At 38.6% G+C, this 22,292-nt stretch overlaps 2 protein-coding genes across 3 annotated transcripts; both read right to left on the bottom strand.

Annotated features, from left to right (window-relative positions):
* Positions 1-476: 476 nt before the first annotated feature.
* On the bottom strand, positions 477-5,961 carry bbs5 (Bardet-Biedl syndrome 5). 2 transcript variants are annotated; one of them, XM_063498216.1, is made up of 12 exons: positions 5,791-5,961; positions 5,507-5,589; positions 5,194-5,259; positions 4,151-4,200; positions 3,688-3,815; positions 3,466-3,601; positions 2,975-3,070; positions 1,626-1,688; positions 1,378-1,512; positions 1,132-1,215; positions 873-896; positions 477-777 (listed from the first exon to the last, which is right to left on the bottom strand). In XM_063498216.1, the coding sequence occupies exons 1-12, from the start codon at positions 5,850-5,852 to the stop codon at positions 676-678; spliced, it is 1,029 nt and encodes a 342-aa protein (XP_063354286.1). In that variant the 5' UTR covers positions 5,853-5,961; the 3' UTR covers positions 477-675. The 2 variants fall into 2 exon arrangements, with proteins under 2 accessions (XP_063354286.1, XP_063354287.1); XM_063498217.1 differs by lacking the exon at positions 5,507-5,589 and having other exon boundaries at positions 5,791-5,908.
* A 1,151-nt stretch (positions 5,962-7,112) lies between these two features.
* Positions 7,113-22,062, bottom strand: col28a2a (collagen, type XXVIII, alpha 2a). The gene is made up of 35 exons (XM_063499014.1): positions 21,933-22,062; positions 21,110-21,684; positions 20,454-20,474; positions 20,244-20,303; positions 19,231-19,284; positions 18,499-18,543; positions 18,389-18,415; positions 18,263-18,307; positions 18,095-18,139; positions 17,000-17,053; positions 16,074-16,142; positions 15,920-15,988; positions 15,710-15,778; positions 14,411-14,479; positions 13,554-13,622; positions 13,402-13,470; positions 13,006-13,074; positions 12,827-12,898; positions 12,672-12,740; positions 12,518-12,589; positions 12,256-12,324; positions 12,078-12,146; positions 11,930-11,998; positions 11,746-11,814; positions 11,543-11,611; positions 11,311-11,379; positions 11,044-11,112; positions 10,875-10,955; positions 10,731-10,766; positions 10,611-10,647; positions 8,986-9,543; positions 8,610-8,899; positions 8,271-8,514; positions 7,307-7,498; positions 7,113-7,213 (listed from the first exon to the last, which is right to left on the bottom strand). The coding sequence occupies exons 1-35, from the start codon at positions 22,060-22,062 to the stop codon at positions 7,206-7,208; spliced, it is 3,681 nt and encodes a 1,226-aa protein (XP_063355084.1). The 3' UTR covers positions 7,113-7,205.
* Between the last annotated feature and the right edge of the window lie 230 nt (positions 22,063-22,292).

Raw genomic sequence — 22,292 nt, 5'->3', positions numbered from 1 at the left:
CGTCACCCCGAAAGATTAGTAACAACATTGTTGTACCAAACAGAAAACAGAAAAACACACCATCTCCTTATTTTATTCACTTTTGACTAAATTGTTTTTAAAAAAAAAAAAAAAAAAACCCACACAAAACACTTTTTAAACAAAGTGGCACCACAGTGCAATCCAGTGCTCTGCAGGTTTACACAAACAGCTGGCATCTATACCACAGCTGTGAGCGGGGACGTCTACATGTGGAGTGAGTCAGAATTCAGTGATAGTAATGACTTCTACGCAACAGTGTGCGAGTCCGTGTCGGTGTGTGAGGCATTTCCACAGGAGTTACCAAACAAGCAGCCGGGGGTCAGCGAACAGCTGCAGCCACAGGAGCTCAAGGCCTGTTCCCTTCTCACATTTTTAAAATACTCAGACCATTGTGTCCCTTACACACACAGTAGCTACAAAAGATATAAAGACATCAAAAAATTTACTTTCCACCATCTGTTTGAATATGTTTATTTATATTACATTCAAGTTCACTACAAGAAAATGTTTTATATAGTAAACGTCACAATTTACTTTTCTTTTTTAGGAAACTGCTCTCAGCAAAACTGTACATCTTTTAACCTGAGCTATAAGCAATATTGTCTATACAAGCAGAACATCTACATAAAATATGTACATGTGTTTGATGTTATCTCAGCCCATTACTTCCCACAGCCCTTGAAGAGTGAAGCCGTCCTTTAGCTTTTCAATGGCGAGGCCGAGCTCCTCGGAGAAAACCGGCTCACGGTCTTGTTGCTTTGGGAAAACAAGACATAAATCAGGTTTATAGCACTTTTTAAGTTTTATAGCAAGCTGTCATGATTATATTATTATATATATTGAGATTTTACCTTATTGCCATCTGCAAAGTAGGCCTGCAACCAAACACATAAACACATGTAGTTAAAAAAGCTAATCTAAATTAAAATAAAGCATTCTGCTTGTAGTAAATAGTTGATGACTCCCAGACACGAGCGCCAGGCAACATAAATTCATGTTTGTTCATTATGCTGGAGGATATTAGCTAATAGCTATTCTGAGAGTGTGAAAGCTAAACCTTTGATTCCCAGACGAGTGATGAGTGTAAGGGTGGCCAGCAGGCACACTCACAGTAAATGCATCGGTCTGCTCATCAGGCTCGATTTCCACGTCATCGGGAGGCTGTTCCACTGTGAGCTCTTCCAAAGGCTGCGGCTGAAATCGTTGTTAGGACAAACAGTGCTATGACAACACGATCAGCTGAAGAGCCGGGAAAGCCAGCTACATTAAAATATCTCCTTAACAGCTGTGAACTCAAAAATAGACTTGCGGGCTATTTTTGAGTTTGTGATTCTTATATTGTGTATGTATGCCTACCTTTTCTTCCATTTCATAATCCACTCCAAAGATGGGGTTAGCAGAGTACACTTTATGCAAGGAGTTGATTTCTTTGAGTGCATCTTGGAGTTTTTCCACTGGGTCAATCTTAAACCCAAGCACGTACCCGCCACTCTAAAAATCACAAAGTGGATATTTTGGTATATTAGAAGACCCAAAACTAAAGAAGAAAGTCCCAATAATAGAATTATATCAGAAGACTGTAAATGACATTGCATAGAAGTTACCTGGCGTGAGCTCTCTATCACCAGCGCCAGGCCAAACTTTGAGTCTCTTATTCTGATAGACCACTTGAGAGGAAATAAAATATGTTATACACCATCCTGATATGCGTTGAACAGGACACATTACTTCATAAGGGAAACAAAAAATAAGACTTCTGATTTATGTGGCAGGCCACTTTATTAGGTATATCTTGCAAGTACCGGCGGGAAATGCTTTAATTCTTTGTAGCATAGATTCAACAAGATGCTGGAAACATTCCTCACAGATTTTGGTTTATATTGACACAACAGCGTCACACAGTTGCAGCAAATTTGTCAGCTGCATGTCCGTGATGAGAATCTCCAGTTCCACCACAACCCAAATGTGCTCTTATGGACTGAGATCTGGTGATTGTGGTCATTTCAGTACAGTGAACTCACTTTCACCTTCAAGAAACTTGTTTGAGATGATCTGAGATTTGTGGAGCATTATCCTGCTGAAAACAGCCAATAGAAGATGGGTATGCTGTGGTCATAAAGGGATGGACAAGATCAGCAACAATACTCAGGTAGTACCAACGATACTCTTTTGTTACTTTAGGGCCCAAAGTTTGACAAGAAAATATCCTCCACACCATGATCCCATCACCAACAGCCTGAGTCACTGATACAGGACATGATGGATCCAAACTTTCAAGTTGTTTGGACCAAATTCTGTTGCAGCAGAAATCAAATTCTGGTTGATTAGATTTTTGCATTAACAAACACTTGATGAGGTGTACCTAACAAAGTGGCTGCTGAGTGTGTTTTATAATTGTAAACACATAAAATGCATTTACAGATGATGACTGATTGTTTCTATTGAGCTTTACTAGAAACATTTTATGAGAGAGAAACATTTCCCTGAATAAAACTCATATAGTTCTGTTTGGGAAATATGTGAGCCAGTCGTGTTCAGGACAATTTTAACCATGTGGTGGCAGTCATATCCACTCCTAATGAAGGTAAAGATACAGATAAGTGTACTTATCATTTGTTCCTGGCTGACTGTGTCCATTCACATGGCATGCTCTGATAAGATGTTGGCAAACTGTGTGAACTAGGAATTAAACTATAATGTTGTGTAATGTGTGTAGCAGAAATATAACTATCAGAGTGTCAAATTTTAAAGCAGATTTAATCAGATTTCAGTTGCGATTCTGTATTTATTATATCTCAGTGATCACTGACATGATAATCAAACAGTTCTTCTCCTATTTGTTTAGAAAGATACTTTAAATTAACTGCAGAAATAATTGCCTACACTGTAGTTTTTGCCAAGATCTCTGCCAAGTGGTAACAATTGCTTCTAGAAGGACCTTGACTGTACTTACAATCTGGAGGTAAGGAATGCTGACGTTGAAGCTCTCATTCATGTTTGCGTGCCACACAATTCGAACATTGGTAATGAAGAAGGTTCCAAGGTTACCCTAAAAGACAGAGTCGTCAAAGGAAACTCACTTTCACATATTTAGAGATTATTTTCTACAAATATGTCTTCACATTTTTTAAATTGTCATAATCTAAATGTGAACCGCTTAAAGAAAGAAAACAATGGAAATAAGTTGATCTTTGCGTTTCTGGTACTTACTGCACGCACACTATCATGGGCGTCTTAATATGCTTACATGTGTTAGTCTGTGATATTTATTGGTTTGGGATATGTATTGGAATTAAATAAAATCAATCAAACAGCTCTTCACAAAAACATCTCAATCGCCTGTAAATACTTTTTTTAAACAGTGTGGTACTTGTTCAGTTTTAGTCTGTGCATGCATACTATCTGAGAAACACTAAACAAATATTTTAAAAGTCACACTAGTACCTGATCGCTGGATAAATTCCAGACTCCATTAATTTTATCATACACTTGCTCGCGGGGCAGGAGTCTAAGCTGCTTATTTTGAATCAGTGCAGCTCGCAGTTTCAGGTCCCGGTACATTTTGGAAGTCTCATAGGCTCTGTAACAACACAACTCACATTTTAAAACAATGAGAAAGATGTATGTTTGATAGATAATTTAAAAACTCCCTCAGTGCTGTTTTACCTGTGGACAGCGATGACAGAGGTGAAAAGCCTCGGACTTCCTGGAACCACATTTGTAAAAATAAACTCAAATCTCGTGTTGTTGGACTTGGTCAAGATGTAGAGAGCTTCAGTTTGACCTCTTAATTTCTGGAAGAGAGTAATTACTTCCTAAATTACTAAGTTTACCATCAGTCTTGATCACTTTGTTTTTATACACTTTAATTCTTAGCATGTCAAAAAAAAAAAAAAAAAAAAAAAAACAACAACAAAAAAACAATGCTGCCATAATTTGTCCTACAGGTTTGACATTTGTCCACTTTATGTGAATAATGGATAAAAAAACCTGTTGGCACACTTAAGGCGCATCAGTTAAGAAGTGTTAATGAAATTAAATATTTTTGATGTGAGGAAGTGTAAAAACATTCTGAACAAATAGTTTAAAACAGAAATAAAACGCACAGGTAAAACGAGAGTTTACTTACTGAGTTGGCTGTCCTTGTTGTGATGTTAATGATGGTGTTGTAACCTACAGCTGAAAAAAAAAAGAAAAACACAAACCAGATTTTAATTTAGGCTGGACATAATTTCATTCACAGCTTGTGAATTCTGTTTTTGTTTATTTGCATATATTCCGTATATATCAGTTACTGTTTGCATTACACATTTGTCTCACATATAAACTAATTTCTTATCATGCCCATCCTGGTCACTCCAAAAAGAAAAACTTCAGCCCCCTGTCTGTTTGTCACTGCCTGTGTCTCTAAAACATAAATCATAGCAGGTCTCACTGACATCTTGCAAACCTTCCCTTTCACTCTTCTGCACTCTCTTCTTCTCCTCTCCTGTGGAACGTACATCACTGGTTGACCCCAGGTAGTTAAACTTATCCACCTTCACTACTGCTGATTCACTGTTAAACCTGTCACCTTTTTCATTCCCACACATGTCTCATCTCTCAACTTATATTGACCTTCTCCGTCAACACTCTCAAAGCTAACATCACATCACTGTTGTTCTTTCTGAGCATGAAGCCATACTGCTGGTCACTGATTGTAACCTCTCTTCTTAACCTGGCTTCAACAGCTCTTTCCCATAGTTTCATAGTATGGATCCTAAACTTTATCTTTCTGTAGTTATGACAGTTCTGCACCTCACCCTTTTTCTTAAAAAATGCACCTGCCTGATTTTGTTTAAACAATTATTGCACACTTTCTGTAAATCCAATAAACTTCATTTCACTTCTCAAATATCACTGTGTGTGTCTCCTATATGATATATTTAACTGACATTTTTTATTGTAACAACCAACGATTTATACAGGAAAATAATGACTATTAACAAGGTTGCCCAAACTTTTGCATCCCACTGTATGTCATCTGGACCAACTGTGTTTCTACTCTTCATCCTCTTCATAGCTACCCTCCCTTCCTCCTTACTAAACTTTTAACTAAACAATTCAAATAGATAGAAAAAGAAAAAAGGAATACAACACAGTCAAATAATGGAGGCATTCAGGTGTACTTACACAAATTGACTCTTGGCAGAGCCAACGAGTGCCAAATGATTCTCAAATTTGTCACCAAGAGCCGTCCTGGAAAAAAGTGAACACCATGATCCGTTATTATTTTTGTTAGCAGCTCTCAGCATCAAGGTTATCATCGTTAGACTGAAAACTAAAAATGTTAAAGCGATAAAAACTCAAATGTAATGAGTAAACCCTCGCTGGACAACTCACTGAAATGGAATTGAGGTCAAAAACTCAAAATGAAAAGAAAGAAAAAAGGAAACTATAACAAATCTGGTCTGGATATTTTCAGTCTGTAAGGTAGCAAAAGCACCTCGGTCTCCGTTGTTTCCTTTTGTATCTTCAATTGAGTCCAGGCAGTCTATGAGCACCTCTCCAGGACGTGTTTTCATCTGCCTATGAACAGCATGGATTACAATATTGGCACTCAGTGCGTGCGATATAAAGCCACCGCAAAAACGAAAACACTTTAAACCTAATATAATTATCAGGAAAACCTCGCATCACAGTGTCGGCATAAATAATGACGCTAGGCAATTAGCTTAGCTAAGCTCGATTAACCAGTTAGCCTCTACGGGCGGTGACAAATTAACTTACTGTGCAGTGATGTCAAACCTAACATCTCGGTCTTCCCACAGAGCATCTAAAACAGACGCCATGACTGCAGGTTATCCCCCCCACAACTCCTTGCGGTAAAGCTCGCTGAACTTCTGCAGTCGATACTCCAGCTAAAGAGGCTAATCTCAAAAAGCCATCCAAGCGTCATAATCACCGGGGCAACAGACGGCAAGCCGAAAGGCCAAAAAGTGTACCCGTGCTTAAGGCGAATACTTGATCCCTAACCATTTTCAGACAAACTACGTTTGATTTAACCCCCTTTGATTAAAAAAAGTGCCTGGAAAAGAAAAACAAAAGACGCCCCACTTTCCCCCCCCCACTGGCCCTAATTCTTTTCCATTTTTTTTCTTCAACCATAGTGCCAAATGCTTCAAATTTAAGCCTAGCTGGATTACTAATCAGGGCAGGTATGATAAGGAGGACCGTGCTAATAAAAACAAACAAACAACAACAAAAAACACCAGGGGAAAAGCAGCTTTATATTGAAATTATAATGTTGAGTTACTTACATTTTAAACTGAGATAATTATTTTGTGAAAACTTTTGAAAATCTATACTATTTGCGTGTGTGTTTATGGTATCATATGCTCTGGATTTTCAATTGCACTGATTAGGATTTTATAAAGGCAGTACAGAATTCACAAACTTTAATGGTGGCAAAATACAATCGGTAGTTATACCAGTTTCCACTCACTGACATTATCCTATCTTACTGCAGACACATCACCATAAATGGAATTAGTGGAAACAGTTGTACTGCTTAAGTTAATAGATGCAAAGCAGACAATCATCCTTTTAGATTTTATTATTAAAATGCTTTTAAAATCACCTGAGATATACAGACTGCTCAAATCAACATAACTTAAATGAATAAACTGCAGAAAACCTCAATCTTTACAAGAAGATCTGATCTGCAGTAGACCTCTGGAAGCAGGACACATGTAGTAAAACACCTTTGTTACTTTATTACAGCTGCCAGTTTTACCCATGTGGACACATTGCAATAGAATCAGGAAAAACAAACAGGAAAACACAAAAGTACTCAAAACACATATATCAGCATAATATAAAACATTTCACTATTGCTGTTTTACTCTAAATATATTCAGCATATATAAACTGCTTGTCTGGGTGAGGTATACGAATAATCCATAGAATTTTAAGCCTAGGAAGGACAATACAATATCACCGAGGTAAGAAAGGCTTTTTAATAAAATAAAAGTCAATCTGATTTTGTTTTTGTTAAACCAGGAACATGTCAGCTGTCTTTCTATTTATTAAAAATGTTTTTGTGTCTAAGGCCAACTGTGACACAAGAGTCACAAGGCATCTCATTAAAATGAGGAAAGCTGAAGGTTGTAGAGCTGGACTCCTAGTGATGGTGTTTCCTCCTTTTATCCACCTGAAATGGACAATGAAGTGACAAAATGATACTCACAGAAGAAACATCAATAAAGAAAATGCACACTTACTGTTTAAAATCTACAGATTTTACCTGTTCTGAACAGAACGCATGTCTTCTTGCATTCATCTTCTTTTTCGTAACGGTTGCCATTTCCACCACAGCCTCCGTACCAGAACTGTGCACAAGCATTGGCGTGCTTGTCATAATACCAGCGTATGATATAGTCTCGGCAGGTGCCTTGGTCCAAGCTGAGGTCACAGCGGGGATCAAGACGAGGGGTCTCTGAAGAGGGAATGGTATGTGAGACACATGTTTACTAAAAAAAACATTTATGTGTTAAAAGAATAGACTTAGCCCTTTCCCTACAGAGCTAACACTGATAGATTCAAGGTTTCTTAAAGTGTTAGTTCTTGCAACAAGACATTGATCCCAAGCTCATCAGCAAAGCTACAACAGAAAGGCTAAAAAGAAAAGAACCAATGTCTTTTAATGGCCCAATAGAAATGAAGACCATGACCCTCAACTGGAATGCTGTGACAGGACCTTAAAAGAGATGTGTACAAATAAATGCCTGCAAATTTAACATACTGAAGCAAAACTGTAACAGTTGGGCCAAAATTCCAAAATGATGTGAGAGACTAATAAAGTTATACAGAAAACAGCTGCTTCAAGTTATTGCTACTAAACTTTTACAAGTTAGACTGCAATACTGCATAGAGTCCCGTGAAATCTTCCTTTTTCACATGACTCTACTATGGAGAATTTCCATGTACTACAACCCCACACAGCTTACAACCTTTTTTTTATTAACACAGTGTATTGATTTGCCTCAGCAGGTAAAGCAGAGATATCCTGTTAAGCAATGACAAAAACCCTGAAAATGAAGCAGTTCAGTTCATTCATCCATTTTTATTTCAGCAGGTAAAGCAGAGATATCCTGTTAAGCAATGACAAAAACCCTGAAAATGAAGCAGTTCAGTTCATTCATCCATTTTTATTTAGTTTTTATGTTTTTCTTTCTGCGACATATCCTGTACAGGGGTGTGGTACTCACCTCCAGGCTGAACTGGAATCACCACAGACTGTAACTGATTTGAGTTTGAGGAGGAACTTGAAGTCAGTGTTGTCGAAGATGTTTCAGATAAAGATGATGATGAAGATGATACAACAGTTGTTTTGGACACAGAACTTTCTCTACCAGGTGATATAAATGTTGTTTTGTTGACTCTAGACAGATGCTTGTCACCCCGCACGTGAGCCCTTAAATCTAAATCTTCACCATCATCATCCTCTGTCACCTGTGTGAAACAGCAACACAGTGTTTCAGTATTGCAATGAATACATTTACTGTAAATAACAAAGTATTATGTAATTAAAACAGTGAAGACAAGACCTGAACAGGAAGACGATCGGCACTGATGGGCAGTGTGAAAGTGTCTCCACGGCCACGGCTGTTGGTGTGTCTTTGGTTTTGGATTTCTTCTTCATAACTGTTCCCATATCCATTGTTTCCAAAAATGTAACCATTGTTACCATAGCTATTATAGGTATTAGTAGTCGCTCCATTATTTCCATTAACACTAAGCCCATTGTTACCATTCTGGTGTCCATTGGTAATGTGATTGTAAATAAAGGCACCATTTTCATCTTCACAGAACTGGCTGACAAGTTTGGACTCCAGTGCTGTGGGAAAAAGAAAAAAAAAAGTGGGATTATTAGGCATTTTAAAACTCCTCATGATATTTAAAGTATCTGGCTTTGACTTTCACCTGTTAGCGTGTTGAAGTCATCAATGAGGTACACGTGTTCACTGTCTGGGTCTGAGGCTATAAGATTGAGTTCCTGTAAGAACTCAGCCTGGGTTGGATCAGAGGAATTGACAATTCCCAGAGCGTACATCTCAATGTTTGCAGCGTGAGCCTCCCGCACAGCTACATCAAGCTTGACAGGCTCTCGTTTGTCGGTTTGACCATCAGTGATGACGATGGCTACTTTTCTGACACCGGGGCGGGCGCTGAAGAAAGCCTCCTGAGTCGCCTTTCTAATTGCAGTGCCAGTGTAAGTGCCCTCTCCCATGTAAAGCATTTTTCTGATCGCCTGCTTGATGTCCTGCTTGCTGATGTAGCGAGCCAAATTGAATTCTAAATGAACATCCAGACTGTAGAGGACCAGGCCAATTCTGGTGGTGTTGCGTCCAACTGTGGTCCGATCCACTAACCTCGTGACGAAATCTTTGATGATTTCAAAGTTCTCAGGCCCAACACTCTCTGAGCTGTCAATGACGAAGACAAGTTCCATTGGCCTTTCCTTGCACTTGATGCCACATCCTGAAAAGGTATAAAGTACAGTTAGTACATGACTGCTTTATTGCACATGTGCAGTTTATGGGCAAAGGCAGACCATCAGGGGCTACTCATACTGGCACAATCTGCAATAACAATAAACCCTCTTAAACCTAGGAGTGTTGCTTCTGCAGCTGGTTGCTATGATGGCACCTGCAGTTCATCCAGTGGCCACTTGAGGCTGGCTCCATAACTGAGTCAGTCCCTACAGACTCGAATTTCAAAATAACCAACTTTACAACAAAAATATGCATGTTGACAGTCTGGTACAAACAGAATTTTGGTCTTTATAGCTAATTTTCCTCTTTTAGCTATTAAAATGATAAACAAGCTAGGGGGTCAGGCAACTTTGTGACAAGTAGGTGTCGACTAGGCCACTAGCTAGTTCTTGCCTCAGCTAATACAAGTTCTCATGGATTTGCAGTGTCAGTGGAATATTTTTATTCCAATTTATTCTGAAGATACCATGGCTAATTATAGTTTTTAATTTACTAAAACCCTGTTTAAGAAGTCTTCACTCCAGGTTTTGCGAGTGAAATTCTAGCATTTTCTGTTTTATCTCACTAGTGCATGTATACTGTATACAGCTGATATAATACATTTGTTAAGCACTGCAGTCTTTCCATGCACTTTGCTTATTAAACATAATAGTATTAATTAACACCTCAGTACTTTAACCTGTCATCAAAACATTTTCACTTCTTGTTTAAAACATCCATAGATGTTTGACTGAGTTTAAACTAGACGGGCACATACTGAGCACATCCTCCATCAGTGCCAATGTCAGTGCTCCACGTTGCATTGTAAAGGCATTTAAAGACTGCGGTTTAGAATAGAGACATTCAAAAATACAGACAAACAAATGGCATAATCATATATTTTTTGGCTGCTGCTTTGGCAAACTAATAAAATACCAGCATGACAGTAATGAATTCAAAGCTCCTCTGCACACAGATTTAAAAGATTTAATTGCAGATTTTACTTTGCCACATTGTCTGTTTCTACACAATTGTTTATTAATCATTATTAAAATAGACTAGGCTCAATCTTACCACAGATTTCTTTGATCAGCTTAATAATTTCTTCTCTCTGAAAAATATGGAAAACATATGTCAGTGGAAAATCTTTTTACTTTTTTGAATGGCCGAAAAATGTTGAATTACTGAACTTACTGTTAGGCTTGGTTCTCCCTTTTCTCCAGGCCTTCCCTGTAATTTGAAAAAGGATGAAAAACAACATTCACGTTTCAGTTTTGTGCTGTTAAAAACACATATATGAGTAATTTATTTTGTCGTTGTTATTTTGGTCTATTTTACCATTTCACCAGGGACTCCAGGATCTCCCATGTCTCCTTTTGTACCCTTTATTCCCCTCTCACCCTGTAGTCCACGATCACCCTATCATAACAGAAGAATTAATTATCAGTCAGAGACCAAGTAATCCGACATCAATAAAATATTTGAAAGAAGCATGTAAATTCATCACTTTTTCTCCAGGAGGCCCATCTCCCCGAGGCCCTCTAGGCCCAGTCATGCCTTGCGATCCTGGCTCACCCTGAAATTAGACTGTGTTATTCACTGAATCATACAGAAGAGATCCAAACTCAAGAAAGATCATAAATTATTCTTGTGTTTATCCTGCGGCCGATTTGCCAGGCAGTTCACTTGTGAAACATGTCAGCACCAATAAAATGCCGCTTCACTCTTTCATATACAAAACTGAATGAATATACAAAACATATACAAAACTTACCTTTGGACCTTGAATACCTTCTCCTGGAGGTCCAGTTGGGCCTGGAGGACCTGGCCTTCCAACATTGCCCTTAAGACACAAAATTTCAAGTATATTAATGAATCCATATTCTACACAAAGCAGCACATACATTAAATATGTTAAAAATACAACTTTCAACATTATAATTTGTCATCGTTAGAATTAGTATGTAGAATTAAAAACAATTAGATCAAACTGTAATCGCCCTTACTGGTGGTCCCTGTAAGCCTTCTCCTGGCGGACCAGGCAAACCTGGCAATCCTCTAAACCCAATGTCTCCCTGAAAAAGACATGATAGTATAAAACAGGCATCCTTATACATATCAAACCCTCCTCCCAAAAAACAGCGATGCAAAAACTATAATAACAGACTAACTGGATTATCCCAGAATCACGTAGCATGTAGGTACAAACCTTAGGTCCAGGAAATCCTACTCCTTCTGGGCCGGGTTCACCTGGTAGTCCTGGCTGGCCTGGAGGACCCTGGATAAAGTACAGAGATTATTCCAGTTTAAGCAACCTTGCACAACATTAAGTAATTACAGAGTTGCAGGAAAAACTTTTAGGAATTTGTCATGTCTTGGCAGTTGATACCAACCATAGGGCCAGGGATGCCTTGGCCTTTTGGGCCAGCAGGACCTGGTGAACCTGGATAGCCGCGATCACCCTGGTACAACAAATTCAACAATGAGGCCCAAACATTTGTGTTTTAATCAGTGTGTCTAATAAATTAGGACTGCATTTACCTTTGGACCAGGTAGTCCATGGCCTGTTTCTCCAATAGGACCAGGTGGGCCAGCGGGACCAATATCACCCTGAACACAAGACAGTCAAGTCTGACTACAGCAACAGTTTTTTTGATGCATTATGTTGCATCAGACTACACTGGTGGCTGCTTACCAAGATCAGTGAAAATTTATTTACCTTTGCACCTGCTATGGACCGTCCCGGCTGCCCTGGCATGCCCTGCTGGCCTGGAATCCCGCGTTCACCCTGGAAGGAAATTGTTGAGGAACTTAAGATCCTATTCATACTTGTCTTTATTTTAACAACAAGTGTGCTGCCAACAACTGGTAGAAGACTCATTTTTTTGGCTTCGTTCAAAGTTTGGGTTAATGTGTTTACACTATCACAGACACTTTGTACCACAGTAAGATATTATCGTCATGTTCTGTGAAATTCTTACTTTTGGTCCAGATGGTCCTGAGACCCCAGGAGGTCCATGTAACCCACGGATGCCCCTAATACCCTGGTCACCCTGGGAGTGAATACCAAATATATTTTGTGAGTAGCATTAAGAAAACTGTGTGATACACAAGACTACTGAATTATAAACATACTTTCTCGCCTTGAGTGCCAACTCCTTGTGGCCCCTCAGAACCTCTTAAACCAGGCAAACCAGGCTCACCCTAAAAGAACGAATGGGTTTACTCAATAAATAATAAGACTTTTTTTCATAACCATTGTTAAAATGATCAGTCAGATACTGCTTTACCTTCTGCCCTGGAGCTCCATCTTCTCCTGGCAGACCAGGCAGGCCACTCACTCCTGCCGCTCCAGGTTCTCCCTGTAACAGCAGAATGTTTTCACATTCAGCTTTTGTTGTATTCGGTACTGTTTTATGCTGCTAGACCATGATTAGCTTGACACAGTTCAGGAAATGTCTTATCTTACCTTTGGCCCAGGTTCACCAACACCTGTCTCTCCTGGAGCTCCATGCTCTCCTGGTAAACCTTGGTCTCCCTTTGAAGAGAAGTCATATTCTAGTCATATCCTACCACGTTTAATTAAACTTAAATCTGAAAACTTAAAATTTCAGATTTAATAATAATCCTAAATTTTAAATATATTACCTTTTATTTTATTCATTTGTAGTAGTTTTAATTGTCTGCTGCCTCTGTTTGATAACTATGGCAAGCAGTTAAATTATTTTGTCCTGATATGACAGGACAGGGTAAAATTAGCTCTAGGCTGACTGGGAATCAAGTTTGTATCTTGTCTGTGTGACTGAAGTAAACAAGTAAACCTGTGCAATCTGAATATGCATCTTAAGGTTTTTTTTTAACAAACCTTGGGCCCAGGTAGACCTTCTCCTGGAAGACCTCTGACTCCTGGAGGGCCTCTTGGTCCTTCATTTCCCTGTACAATAATAATTTATCAGCATATGTGTCAGAACAAATAAAGGCAATCAAATAGCATTTAGATAAAGATGTTGTCCTGACCTTTTCTCCCTGTATGCCCACTCCTATTGGTCCAGTTGGCCCTGGCAATCCTGGTGGGCCCAGTTCTCCCTGGGAATAAACCATCATAATCATAAATACTTACTATTAACATTCATGTGTTCACCCAGTGTTAGCTGTAGAAGAGAGGGTGAATTGATCGCTTTCCTTTTTTGTGATCCCTGAGATGTTTTTGTGCACTTTGCATTAAATTTGTGTCCTTTTGGTTTCCCTTTCATTAATAAAGATTTAAAGTTGCTTTTGATTTCAGGGAATCACTATTTTTGCACACAAGTAAGCAGGCCCAGTCAGCCTCCTGGTGGTTTTTAGTTTGTTCCTGAAAATGCTAGCATTAGTACTATAGTGTATAGGAAACTCATATCATGAGAAAGATTGTAAAGATTAACAGAAAGAAAAGCTCATTTTTATTTTAAAGATTACACTTCATCTTATCCTGTATACACAGACAGAATATGGTTATGTCCAGTGAGTTCCCAGACTGACTTTTATCTTCATATACTGTATTTTCACATTTGATTCTGTTTATCAACCTTTTCCAGGTTAACAAATGTTTTAACTCACAAGCACCCAATGAAAGATTATATACAAGTGTTATAGCTACCTAATCTTATAGTGTATAGTGCAGCCCTGCTGTATGCGCTACCGTTAACATTCCCACAGTAACCAGATGTTTAATCTAATGCACTCCTGTATTTTGCCTCACTCAGTCACAACATTTTTTATAACTGTAGCCTAAAGGACATCTGGAGTTTCCCCTCATGGATTTCATTAGAGTCTTTGTTGTGAACAGTCTTTGTTGTTGCACTGAATTTTCTTAGTTAACTTCATTTACAACCCACCTTTTCTCCTTTGATGCCTACACCCTGCTGTCCCCGCGGTCCCCTGGGCCCTGGCAGCCCTCGATCCCCCTGTAGACCAAAATCAGGTCAACTCCATTAGTTACATAACAGCCACTCAAGATTGGGTCACAGCCAAATCACACTGTTTCAGTAAAGATAGCATGGCAGGAGTGCATGTTTGCTCCTGTTGCTGATTGATTCACAATGATCCCATGACCCAGGAATGACACTTTCTTTTGTTTGTTTGTCTTTCTTTTAATTTTTGAGTGTACAATAATTTTATCTATACTAGTGTTTGTTCATTTAAAAAAATCTGAATGGAGAGGAGAGGGTTTGTTTTTTCTCAATAGGATGGTATAGTAAAAAGTATAATCACCAGAAAGTCTGAAAGCGATTAAAAACATGTAACTGCTTGAGGACATTTCAGTGTTAATTCCCTCAACAAATAAAACTGCTTTTAGTTTTCTTTACACAGAAGCTTTAGAAACTTTATAAAAAGAGTGTTACTAACATTATTTTAGGTTTTTACCCTTACTCCGTTATTATACTGTTTTTACTTCGCTGTGGTTAGGTTGTTTTCTTTGCTGCTACACAGTAAAGCCTGCTGTCATTAGTATTAACATGTCTTGCTAAGCCCTTGGTTGAATCCCAGCTATCTCTATTTGAATGAGACGTCTGCTGTGTGTTTTATAATGCAGCATGTGGCAGCATGGGGAAAACATAGTTTTTAGGCTTAACAACAGAGTGTGTACACACCTGAGTGAACGCCTGAATTGTGAGTCAGTGAGCTGGAACAGAGGCTGATTTTGACAGATGTGTATGAACTAGTTACCTGAGACTGAATCATACACTCTTTGTTTCTTTTAGTAATGCTCGCTGAGGACCTTATTTAATCACAATTTATGTCTTTGTAACCTTCAGATCCAGCAAGTGATTCATGGAATATTTGCAGTATTAGATTTTGAACTTGGTAATGATGAAAGTAGTTAGTTTGAAGATCATTGTAATGAAGGCAGATTATCTGCAGCACTCAATTTGTCTAGTAGTGTGAGATCAGAGGTGTGTTTTTGTGTGTGTTTTGTTTGTTTGAGGTTTCATGTCTGTTTCTGCTTCTGTGAAGCACTTTGTGATTTTATCTTGAAAGGTGCTATATAAATAAAATTTTACTTTACTTTTTACTTTGTCAGTGCCATGATATAGAGGTGTCAGATTAATTCAGATCAATATTTTTGCCACATTTCTGCCTATTAAACACAACCCCGACTTTTTTATTCTCTAATGATAGATTTAAAGAAATACCTTTGGTCCAGGAAACCCTTCACCTTGGGGTCCTTTTTCCCCTTGAACACCTTGTGGTCCTTGAGGTCCCTGTAAAGATAATCAGCGTACAATATAGCTAGCTGTAAGTCAAAATACAGACTTTCTTCAGAGAGCAGATCTCCCACAAACACCAACACCGGCTTCGCCACTATAAAACTGTAGCACAGACTCTGATGCTTCTGAACTTACAGGAAGGCCGTGTTCACCCACTCCTGGAGGACCAGGAGGACCTGGTCTGCCCTGGAATCCCATGTCACCCTGAAGAGAAATATTAACACAAATTAGTCACCCAAACACAATCACGAAGATCAATATTCAGAGGACAGTCCGTAACATGACTTACTTTTGGTCCAGGAAGCCCAATACCAGTCTCCCCTTGAATTCCTGGAGGGCCGGGTGGGCCACGTTCACCCTGTATTCACAAACATATTATTTACACAACTGTACATTGGACCTGCAAGCATTAGCATATAGAAGTACCAAACGACAATGTTTATATCACTCATCTTTTGTTACCACTTAATTTAAACCTTTAGTAGCTTGGTTTCATTGTATTAAAAAGACGGAAAAAGGACTGACATGTTTTATTTTTTCCTGTGTATAAGGTTAAGAAGGCCCAAAGGTCATTACTCCATCAAAGATGAATCTCAAACTTGGGGTAAAGGTAGCTGTTATGCTATCTAAAGATAAGAAGAATAAGCCCAAAATCACGTAATCACTTAGACTGTTTAATAAAGTCTCTGTCTACAGTTTTAACCTGAACTGATACAAGGAATAAATACAAAGACTTGTCTTACAGCTACTTGACTTGCTTGTGTGCTTGCACAAATTGCATAGGGACCACCAAGACTCCTTGTAATCTTTCCAAATGCCTACAGGTCCTCACATGGTGAGACACTGAGCATACACAGACTTTCCATGTGTGTGTTATTAAGTGCAAGCCTTGTTGGAAAAGCTGAAGATGGTGTGGGCACCCCATAATCTGTATTTAGACACAGGATATGGGCCATTGGGAGAGCCTAGAGTGAGACTTTTTCATTATGTTTTTCCCTGAGCTCCTGAATGGAAGTAATGATGGGGAAGATATTTGGTTCATTGCCAAGTCTTCATGCAGGGGTCTATTAGAAGACAACCGGCTCCTGTGTTATAGAGTTATTACCGAGGTAGAAAAACTCTAACCTCTTGTTTATACTCAACATAAAAGGAAATGCAAAGGTCACAGCAGATGTGCATGATAGGATAAGTAAAAGTTGTCAGAAAGGGGCAGACCTGCTTTCCCTGGGGGCCCTCAGGTCCACTGTCTCCAAGCGGTCCTGGTAAACCCTGGATAAAAACAACATACAGTGACTGATCATCACTTGAAATATCACAATATTGTGGGTGTGCGTGTGTGCTTGAGTGTGTATATCGATAGGGGCTTCTAGTGAAACTGAACTCCATTTGTTTATTCAGACAAATATCATGTAACAATGAATAGCTGAAGTTGCTGCATTGTTTCTATAACAAATCAGTTCAAATGTTGACACAAATGCACACAGAGAGCTTAGTAAATGGAGCAAAAAAAAAAAAACCGTTTCTAATTGCTAATTGCTAAAGTGCATAACAAAACAAATTCAAAGGTGATAATCCAAAAGAATGCAGGACATGAAATGGTTAGGCACCAGAAAAAAGAAACGGACAGGATTTCAAATGAAGCTTATGTGTAAGTTTAATAAGGAAGATCTGTAATCACTCATCTGCCTGCTTCCCTGTCCCTATCTCTGCTGAACCTGGTCACTCACAGCTCTATCCAAATCTCCATCTTCATCTTCGCCGGCACCAGTGTCTGGACTCCAGGAGATCCTGTCTTAATTCCTATCTCTGCAGGCATTCTGTTATGATGGGTTATCGTTAACTAATTGCCAAATAGCTCAACTAAATGCTATATCTCAATAAATCATCTTCAATTCTTCCTAATGATCTATCCTTTTTAAAACACACAAAGCATCATTTACAAAACAAGACACAAGTGAAACAAAGCTCAGGTGTGAAAAATCAACCACATCACAAACCTGTGAGGCCAGATAATCACAGGGAAGCCAAAGCAGCAAGTACAAACAAAACAACACACAAAAAACGACGCTTCATGATAAAATTAGGGGAAAAAAACAAACAAATAAACAGGTAACACTAAGGCATGAAGGCTACTACTGAACAAGACGACAAAGACAGGAGAAAACAAGAGTTGCAACTAAAAACTGATGAAAAACATAGTGATGAAGACAGTACCCACTGATTCTGAGGTATAACATTTTGCTGCTCTGTTTTGTCTGCTTATTAAATTGCTTATTAAATTTATGTTAAAACACATGAGTTCATACTAACCTGCAGGCCTCGGGGTCCTCTTTGTCCTATTGACCCCTCAGGACCCTGAAACACATTAAACAACCATAGGAAACAGGCCATAAATCCAATTACCATATACACAATTAGTAAAATCCATTAAATCGAAAATGTTATTTAGCATGTTTAATACCAAGAGCAATGTCATACCCTGTCTCCTTTGATTCCTGGAGTACCACATTCACCCCTCTCACCCTGCGCAGAAATTACAAAAACAGTTCAGGCTTCAATTCGCTCCAAAAAATCCCACCACTGTTACTAATCTAAATTTCATACCTTATCTCCTTTGTAACCTGGTTTTCCCTGCAAATAAAAATGATTGAGACGCCATGTGTGAACAAGCTTCAGAAACAATGAAGATGTTGATCACAAATAGTGTCATTTACCTCTGGACCCTCTCGCCCGGGTACTCCACTTAATCCTGCTTCACCCTTAGGTGGGATTAGAAACAGGTTTAGAAACAAAAATGGATACTTGTACATTATTAGTGTGTTAAAGCAATTCAGATAACAATTCTGAAATAATTTAGAAAGACCTCATAGTCACTATACTAAATGGAAGTTTAAGAAACACAACACAGACATTTCACAGTTAAAATGTAAATCAATACTAGCATGTAAAGCAATGTTGGAAAGATGTAAATGTAGTTCTTAAACATTTTAATTACAAATGAGCTCTTAATTACAAGAAGTAAACATGGGTTGAAAGCTCTGCAAGCATTTATAGTCATGGAAAAAATGTCTACTATTATACAAAATGCATGTTTATCATCATAGGCATCACTAAAGTTACCTTTACGAACCTAATTTCTTACCTGGTGTCACCAGTATATTAGAGGTAAGGAACAGCAACAGCATGATAGTGATACACATATTTTTAAATACAAGGTAATATGAATATGAGGAAAATAAAATGGGACCTAATACTGAACCTTGTGGTACTCCACTGGACACAAGCGAAGAAGTGAATTAAAATCAAGAGTTTTGTAAGTTCAGGGAAGCCTAACGTCTTTTTGCAAAACTCTGGTATGACGGAAGTATTAAGTAACTCATGAAAATGTCTGCAAGCTAAGAGCTTAACATTCAGAACAGTCCACATATCCATCAAAGGGCACACACCTTTTGCCCTTTAGGCCCCGGGGCTCCATCATCACCAGGGCGACCTTTCTTTCCCTGGAAAATGCAACAAAATCAAGATAGAGATTTGATAATTTGTTTTGTAAATTTTGCATTCTTGTTGCTGTGCAAAAAATGACTTCAGCAGATAACACTATGACCTTTAACCTCAACCAAGTCTTTGCCGAGTAACCGTGTGGAAAAAGGTCAGGGACCTTTCTGACAGATCTGTATGATCGCTGAAGCTATGAAACATGAAACATCTTGTCCACATGGCCAGAAGTCATTGTTTTGAGCTGCACCTGGATAGTGTGTGTCAGTCACTATTCACCAGAAATCCCTAGTTTGTGGTAATTTTACCAATAAGAGCAATTATGAGAGCCTCTTAGTCTGAGTGTAAGAATGTGAAGAATCTCTCTGTGGTGAAAGCACCTGGTCTCACAGTAGTTGTTAGTCAATAATATGACTGTCTGCCAATAACTTGACCACGTTGTCTGAGCAGGAGAAGGGCTTAAACTGAAGTTGTTATGAGTAGAAATGTGTGAGTATGTGTGTAGAACAGCTGAGATAATCTTGTGTAAGTATTCTTCTATCCTCGTCCCATTGACTATGGCAAGATTAGTGAGATTTACTATGGCCAAAGAATCAGTTTTACAGGGAATGGAGCTCTAAATGTGATGCTTCTGTCTTCCATGGGTCACATCCGATGTCACATTAGTATAATAACTAGATGAGGGTAAGTAAATATATTTCTCTTCAAATAGAAGATGAAAGTCTCTGGTCCTTTTTCATTAATCTTCTTTAAGACGGTGGGATTGAACCACCCATCCTCTTTGTTTGTGCAAATGCCTCTAAGCTGCATTTAAAAAGCAAGCAATTATCCCGTCTGAACAAAAACGACACAGCAATCATAACTAAAATATCAGGTTCGTATAAAATGTTTCTGAAATCCTTCTCACTGATGAGTGTGGTACTTCAAAGAGAACTCATTGCTTATGGCGTATTTTCATACTTACTGCAGGCCCACTGGGTCCTCTCTCTCCTTTGTCACAAGCACATCTCTGAGCCACTGGGCACTTCAAAGAGAAGAGAAACGATTATTAAACTGCGATAAAAGCCATTTTTTAACAGTCAATTATATTAAATAATTTAGCTACTTAATGACATTTTATTGAATATCAAATATCTACAGTTAGTGTGAGTTAATATTTGTAACTTGTACTTACATCTTCATCAGCTAGGCCAATCTGCAAAGAAAATAGAAATAGACTTTCAGTTGTACGAACATACTTCAGACACTTATTAGGTTTCTTCTGTTATTGCCAAGATGTGTTGTCTTAATTCAGCATAACTTACATGTCTACATGCATTGGTTTTGATAAAAATTTAGGAAATAATGCGATTTTGCTATACAAATCTTAACTTTGCAGTATATGTTAACTTTTAAAGTCCTTTAAAATGATGAGTTACAATGAGTGAATGAGTGTGTGTAATAAATAAAGTGGTCAAATGCAATGGAAATGAATATATGCACATCATGTATTATTCCACAGGAAATCTAACCGTCTTAACCCAATTATTAATTGTAATTGTTAAGGCAGTTTAATATCAACATTAATACAATTAGAGATTACCAGACGGAAAAGAAAATCCTGGGGGCTTTTCCTTTGTGTGTCTTCTTAAAGGTTCAGGAGAAAGGCATAAATCCATAACGGACATGAACAGCTTTCATTTGTTTTTTCCACAGCACTGTCATCACTTCATCTCCATAAGACTACATGAAGCTTGCATATCAATGTACCAACTCCCATTCAAAGCAAATACATCACTTTTCCTTTTTGTTTTGTCTACTGAGAGATGAGCTTTAATACTTAATACTCACAATTTCAGTGGAGATTTTTTCGACTATGTTATCATCCTGTAAATTACGGAGAAAGACAGAAGCAGGGGAGCTGGCAAGGAGGCGGAGCTTAGCAACATTGGCCGGCTCATTGGCTGCTCGGGTGATGCCCAAAGTGAAGAACTTGATGCCCTGGTTTTTGGCTTCAGCGACAGCAGAGAAAATGTCAGGGTTCCTCGGGTGGGAAACACCATCTGTAAGCAGCACTGCTACTTTGATGCTGTGAGGGCTGGATTCTTCCAGGTAAATCTTGGTCATGTTGGTGATGGCATACGTAGTGTAGGTGCCATGCCCAATGTAGACCATTGGGGCTATTTGGGTCTTGAAATTCTCTGCTCCTCTCCAATCTCTGAAGGTCTGCTCTGTGCTAACGTGGCTGCTGTACTGCAGCAGAGCAACTCTCAAACTTAAGCTGCGTCCAGTCTGCAGCCGGACACCTCGGAGTCTGTCCACCATGTTCATGGCAAACTGCTTTTCATCCTCATGATTGTCTTTTGCACTCTCAGAGCTGTCCAACAGGAAGGCAAGTTCCAGGCTACAGTCTTCATCAAGGATGGCTGTGACCACACAGAACAAGTTATCTGATTAACTGATTGACTGCATCTCAATCAACTTGATGAGAAAATGATGCAATTTGTGTAACAAATCCAAAAATTTACATGAAGAAGATGTAAAAACGTTGCAAAATCAGTTGGGGTTATGAATTTGTGTTTCTTATTTTGTTGAAATATACCGCTTAAGTTTTGAGAATGAAGAAATAATACATCACTTTAAAAACTGTCTTCTTTATTCAGTTATTTCTTACCTTGACCATTGTAGATATTTGCAGCCAGAGGTTTGGCTACAGAATTCTTGATGGTTTTCCTCGCTTGGTAAAAGTCTTGGGCCCATATGCTGGAAAGTGCTGTGGCCAGCAGCAGTGGTGTAAGAAACATCCTTGCCCCTTAGAGAATACAGCAACAACAAATTAAAGGCAAGTCAAAATTACACTCTACAAAAGAGGTCTTCACATCAAATCAGAGTGTAGCAGGTTGTTTTTTGGAGAAATCAGACTCTTAAATGTGACATTTAGAAAGGTAGTAGATCTTTAAAAGTATTAAGAGACTTTCTTCACATTGACTTACAAGCCAGCTTCCTGTGCAATTGCTGCAGTCAGTCCTATTTT

Source organism: Pelmatolapia mariae, linkage group LG16_19 (genome assembly GCF_036321145.2).
Source record: "Pelmatolapia mariae isolate MD_Pm_ZW linkage group LG16_19, Pm_UMD_F_2, whole genome shotgun sequence".
In the NCBI taxonomy this organism is placed as follows: domain Eukaryota; kingdom Metazoa; phylum Chordata; class Actinopteri; order Cichliformes; family Cichlidae; genus Pelmatolapia; species Pelmatolapia mariae.
The sequence above is the reverse complement of the archived record's forward strand: the minus strand, read 5'-3'. Positions and strand labels throughout refer to the sequence as shown.

Coding starts and splice junctions, on each gene's coding strand:
- bbs5 (XM_063498216.1), bottom strand. CDS start 5,852: ATGGCGTCTGTTTTAGATGCTCTGTGGGAAGACCGAGATGTTAGGTTT. Junction 5,260..5,506: donor AGGAAACAACGGAGACCGAG/GTGCTTTTGCTA, acceptor ACTTTTTTCCAG/GACGGCTCTTGGTGACAAAT. Junction 3,071..3,465: donor GGAATTTATCCAGCGATCAG/GTACTAGTGTGA, acceptor TCTGTCTTTTAG/GGTAACCTTGGAACCTTCTT.
- col28a2a (XM_063499014.1), bottom strand. CDS start 22,062: ATGTTTCTTACACCACTGCTGCTGGCCACAGCACTTTCCAGCATATGG. Junction 13,075..13,401: donor AAGGTCTACCTGGGCCCAAG/GTTTGTTAAAAA, acceptor TTCTCTTCAAAG/GGAGACCAAGGTTTACCAGG. Junction 10,956..11,043: donor ATGGGCCTCCTGGAGAAAAA/GTGATGAATTTA, acceptor CTGTTATGATAG/GGTGATCGTGGACTACAGGG.